General features: G+C 29.8%; 1 protein-coding gene across 4 annotated transcripts in view; it reads right to left on the reverse strand.

Annotated features, from left to right (window-relative positions):
* Positions 1-5,690, reverse strand: part of LOC145296694 (uncharacterized) — an 80,602-nt gene extending 74,912 nt beyond the window's left edge. For all 4 annotated transcript variants that reach the window (XM_080142665.1, XM_080142663.1, XM_080142664.1 and 1 more), the window contains exon 1: positions 5,467-5,690. In XM_080142665.1, the coding sequence (XP_079998791.1) occupies positions 5,467-5,612 (146 nt within the window). In that variant the 5' untranslated portion in view covers positions 5,613-5,690. The remainder of the gene's footprint in view (positions 1-5,466) is intronic.
* Positions 5,691-6,000: the final 310 nt, after the last annotated feature.

Here is a 6,000-nt window from a genome sequence, read left to right on the forward strand (position 1 = left end):
TTTTATTAAAAATAGTTGAAAAAATTTTTATGCTATTCTGCTTTTCATATAAAATTCAGGCTTTTATCTTTCTGGAAAAAAAGTTGCTCAAGAATGATGGATTTTAATTGATTTTAAAACAACTACTTGTTTATTTTTAAAATTTTTGGCCGTGCCTATGCGAGGCTGTACAGTATTTCGTTTCGCTAAAATTTGCGTTCCCTTCCACTTTTTCCGTCTTCGGATGCCATCTTGTCGACTAATAAAATTAATATTGACCAAAGGATTTTTACAATTAATTTATTTAATTTCCAAAGTCAGATTCCGGATGTTACTGTGAAAACATTTGTTGCTAGTTCATGGGGAACGTGGACCCTGTGTAAATGGGTTTTAATTTAATGGCTGCTCCCTAGGGACTGCCAAAATTCACCACAGAATTACCCCACCCTATATGTAACACGATGTAACTTTATTATAAATCAATATTATCAGTATAACTTTTGTACCATTTAAAAGAAGGGCAAAATAAACCAGTAATAATTAAAAAAAATTTTTTTCATCAAACGAAAATAATGAAATTGCGAGACAAAAATCGTGTTTACATAATTGGCGCTTTAAAATAACGTTCCCATGTAGTAGACATTCCAAATGTGAAAACATACCCGTGTTTAATATATCTAGCAAAAATCAACTAATGGTCAGATTTTCATGAAATTTTAGATACTTACCCATTTTAGAATGAAATTACATATAAAATGCAGTTTTCATAAAATATACGAGGGGAAATATTTTTTTAGTGAGTGCCCCCCTCCATCCCATATTTTTTCGAAATTCGAACAAAATATATTTAAATCTATCGAAATTTCTATTTATTATGAAACATAAGTGTTCAAATAAGTAAAAAATATTTATTTTTAAAAAGTTTAAATACATGTATTGAACAAAGAAATTTACCTTGAAGTTGCAATTAAAAAAATGATATAAATTTTATGTTTTTTTTAAATTGCATTTTTTCGAATTAATATATACTATAATCAGTTTAATTGCCAAGAAAAAGAAACTTCATAAACATTAATTAATTTTTAAAAGATTAAAACGATTAAAATTCCATTATTTCAAAATGTTCCGTAACAACATAGATTTTTAATTAATTGTGTTTTAATTTTTTTTTAAATATTAAGTTTTTCCATAAACATGCTCTTGTAAGCTATTTTATCGCCAGATTAAAACCAATTTGAAAATATTATTGCACAAATATTAAGCATTTTGACCCCCCCCCTGTCTCTTTTTACCGAACAAAATATGGAAGCCCGTAGGTAACCAAAAGAACATTCAGTAAAACCGTATTTCATATTTAATATACAAATGTTTATAATATTATTAATCATTAATCTGTGTAAATATTAAAACCTAACAAAATTATAACAAAGATTAATTATTAATTGCAGTTTGAATAAGATAAACAAAGGTTTAAAAAAAATCATTAAGTCGCTTCTGCTTTTCCATAGTTTGTATAGTTAACACAAGTCTGACGTCACGGGAACATGCGCTCCGTTTTTCACATTGTTTTGGGGATACCTACTGCTCCATGAGATTTTCTTTCACTTTCTTTGTATGTATATCTCATACACTTTTTTTTTTTAACTAGCGTATATTTATTTTGTTGGTGCTAGTGCACTTACTGATCTGCGCTATTTTTTAAATCGTATTTCTAAGTTTAATTAAAGTTTTTTTTTGTTTTTTTTATTCAGTTGTAAGGTTAAAGTATAGAATAGTTACAAAACACCCTCCCCATGTTAAGAACGGCCTTTTAAATAACATTATTTCAGCACGGATCAATAAGTGCACTAGTAGGTGTATCAGAAAGTGGCCATTAAAAATGATGATCAGAACGTTAATAATTCAACTTACTATTTTTTGAAGCTTATAACTATTTGAAAAATGTAATTCAAACCCTAATTTTTTTTTCAATTAAAGGAGCTAAGACCAAATTTTTAAAAAAGTAACAGGTTTAATAGCAAATTATGCAATATTTATTTTTTTAAAGCGGTTTTCTTTAAAAAATAATAAAGAAAATCAATATATTTTAACTTGCTTATAAATATATGTATATATAAATGCCAAATAATCACTAAAAAAAAAAAAAAAAAAAAATTACTATTACATGGGTAGTTCCATTCTTCATTGTTAAGAATTTATCCATATTTATATTTTAAATTCCATGTATTTTTTAAATAAAAGGATTTTTTAAAGCGAGGGTCGTAGAAAATCACATTTTCATAACGTGTTTTGCGCCAAGCTTAAAAGCTCTTCCTGCTAATATGAAATTTATCAAATATGGATTCGTCAAAGGGAAATAAATAATGTCTCTTTTTTATTGCGTGTGTTAAGCAAAATTAGTATTTTTCGTCCTCCGTAGTTAAAAAGAAACGCACATTCATTTATAAGTTTCCCCCCCCCCCTAAAACAAAAATCCAGTTCACTGATTGTTTTTTTTTTCTTTTTTTTTTTAATTCTCTTAATGAAATACACAAGTTTTTGATTGATATATTTTAATACTTCTTTAGCGACTGAATTTTTTTTTTAATATCTAAAAAAACAAAACAAAAAAAAAAACATTGAATGAAATGCTGTCAGCGTCCGGTATTTACTTGCCGATATAAGCATAACATGAGCTTTCATTAAAAAAAAAAAAAAAAAAAAAAAAAATGTGATTTTAAAAAAAAATATAGGTTTTACCCTTTGGACTTTACAGGTAAATTTCCAAAAAACTATTGTTTTTTTATTGTTTTAAATTAGAATATTTTCTTTATTGATATTTTATCTTCAATTTGTGATATATAAAACTTTGGTACATAAATTAATTATTAAAATAAAAGGGGGGGGGGTAAAAAAATAAAAACCGTTTATCTAAAATATTATATTTGGTTTATTGGGAAGAGCATAAAATTTCACATTGACCCTAAAAATATCGTAAAAATTGAACCAATAGAAAAATTGATAGATTTTTAAAGTTTAAAAATTGAAAAATATTTAACTCGTAAAATTCAATTTGATTACATTACGTAAAAAAAAAAAAAAAAAAAAAAAAAAAGGCTGAATAAAGGCACGCCGGCATTTTGTAAACACTTTTTTTAAAAAATAAAAAATAGAAATATTATTTTTTTAAACAACTTTAATAGTTTATTTTGGAAGTATAATCCATACAGAAAATAAACCCACTTTAAAAAGAGAAATTACGAGGTTTTTTTTTTATATTTTATTCGCAGTTTTATGTTAGGGGTGTCAAAAATTCCTCCAAATTTCTGATACATCTAGTGCAGTAGTAGTGCTAGTGCTGTTGTGCTCTGCTCTACTGCTCTAGTACCATTTTATTTTTTGGTAAATATGAAAAATTACTCCACCCTCGAAAATTCCTTTAAAATTACCACTCAAAAAGGTTTTCGGGTTTGTTGAAAACGAAAATAACGGTAAACTAGTAGTTTCCAAGATATGAAAAAACGTTAGTTTAAAAAGTGAGGGATCACTTTTCTATAATAATTTAACGTAAAATGAGCACCCACTTCGTGGCCTCGAGTTTTTTTTTGGGGGGGGGGGAACTTTCTTTCTACCCTCGGGAAATCTTTTAAATTACCTGTTTACATTTGGTGGGAGGCCGCCAAAACACCCCCCGCCATCCCTTCCAACGCCTCCCACCAAATATAAACAGAATTTTTGTAAATTAAACAGTTCTTGTGCTCGGTTAATGTCGGCACGTTACTTATGTTAAAACGGTTAATTAAACTGCATAAGCACCTGTTAAAAAACTATACAAGTTCTATAATTGAATATCCCCTCCCCCCAAAAAACCGAAAAACAAAGCGGCAGTCCTACTCCTCCACTCCTCCAGTGGAGGAGTAGGACTGCCGCTTTGTTTTTCGGTCCTCCAGAGGACTAAAAAAAAAAAAAAGGTAAATTTATACAAATACCGTGACAGCGAATTAGTAGAAAAAAATGTACCCTAACCCAGTTTTCAGATTCGTGTTCAGCACACCGAAACGTAACAGAATACTACGTAAAAGATTTTACTAATTCGCTGTCACGGTGTTTGTATAATAATACCAAAAAAAAAGTGACCATTTTTTTTTTTCGAGTCCTCCACTCCTCCACCCCTTTAAAAAAAAAAGTGACCATTAAGTGGGTGCATATTTCTTCATATCTTGGAAACTACTTGTTTCCTGGAATTTTAAACGTTAGTGGTAATTTTAAAGGATTTTCCGAGGGTGAAAAGAAAGCCCCCCCCTTACTCCAAAAAATCGTGACTACAAAATGGGTGATCATTTTACGTTAAATTATTATAGAAAAGTGATTCCCCCACTTTTTTTAGAACTAACATTTCTCCATATCTTGGAAACTACTCGTTTACTGTAATTTCAAACGTTATTTTCGTTTTCAGCGACCCCGAAAACCTCGTGGTAATTTTAAAGGAATTTTCGAGGGTGGACTAATTCTTCATATTTACCCCCCCCCCTCCCCCCAAAAAAAGCGTTTGAGATATATATACGAAGAAAGTGAAAGAAAATCACAGGGAGCAGCCATTAAATTAAAAACTGTTTACGCAGGGTTCCACGTTCCCCGTGAAGTGCCCATTTTTTTCATGTGTGCAATTTTTTTTTTTTTTTTTCTTTTTTGGAAATTAACTTTCAAATACAATCAAAAAGTAGTCGGAAACTTACAAAAAAAACTAAGTAAACCGGATTTCAAAACTATGTTCCACTATTTTTTTCGTCATCTAGTAGATAACATTGATTTTTAATGGAAATTTGATTTTGTGGCTTTCGATTTTCGTTCTTATTCCGAAGAAGTGCTAAAATGAGATCCTACTTTTTTTCTTCTTTTCAGGCGATTACGTGTAAACACACTGAAAAATACGTAATCGCGTAAACAACAACAAAAAAGAACTACCTTCTTTTTTCGTATTGGGTGGTGGTTAATTCACAAATTTAACTTTAATTTTTTGCGATCGCCTGACGTCACAACTGATTACAAACTGTTATTTAAACTTCTTCCTACAAAGCCGGTCGTTTGAATGTAATCCAGTCGATGTTCTTACGAGAGCCACAACCTCCTCACAAAAAGAAGAACTCCGGAAATCTGCAAAAAATATTGCCCAATTTCGAAAGAAGGAAGCACTACTGATTTTTCGTGCGAACCCTGATTTTAGCTAATATGGGAACTGATCTCTATAAATACCGAATGTCCCTCGTTGTTCAAACAAAGCTTTTATTGATTGGGTCGAATAGGATTTTCGGGACGAAGGCATTAGATACAGAGACATTTTATGAGTATGAAAACATTCTTTATTTTCGACCACAAAGAAATCTGATGAAGATTCAGTCTCTACATTTTGTTATTAAATTAATATAATTTTCACAGTAGAGACCAAAAAAAAAAAAAAAAAATGAAACAAAAACAATTGTGGTTTGTAGTAGTAAAAGTAAAACTTACTCGGACGGGTACATCCTGACTTCATCTATTCTTCCCAGGAAAGAAAATAGGGTCTTCATTTGTTCCTTTAAAGCTCCAGGTGCAACATTTGTTATTTGGATAACTTTAGTATCAAGTTTACACTCAGTAATTGCTGCGGCCGCCATTTTTACAATAAAAATGGGGACAACGTGCAGCCGGTAATAAAAATGGCCACTAACACTGAACGGAAGTGATTATGATTCGTTGCGCATGCTCATGTTTGAACTTCCTGTACTGTCACTAAAAATTGAGTTTAGAATTAATTTTTTAGATTTTATTTTAAGTAATTTTTCCATATGGTAAAAGAAGACGTTAACTAAGAGAAAAAAATTTTTTTTTTTCGTTTAAGTTCTAAAAAGACGAGATTGATTCACCAACACTACCCCCCTTTTTGGAATTGGCCTTGTGCCTTAATTTTTTGTATTTTTATATTTTAACGTGAATAAAAGATTTGATATCTAAATATAATTTATATTTTAGGTAAATTTTTTATAGAATAAATATATTGTTGTG

The sequence above is a fragment of the Euprymna scolopes genome, chromosome 17, assembly GCF_053919585.1.
Source record: "Euprymna scolopes isolate OS-2025 chromosome 17, ASM5391958v1, whole genome shotgun sequence".
Classification (NCBI taxonomy): domain Eukaryota; kingdom Metazoa; phylum Mollusca; class Cephalopoda; order Sepiida; family Sepiolidae; genus Euprymna; species Euprymna scolopes.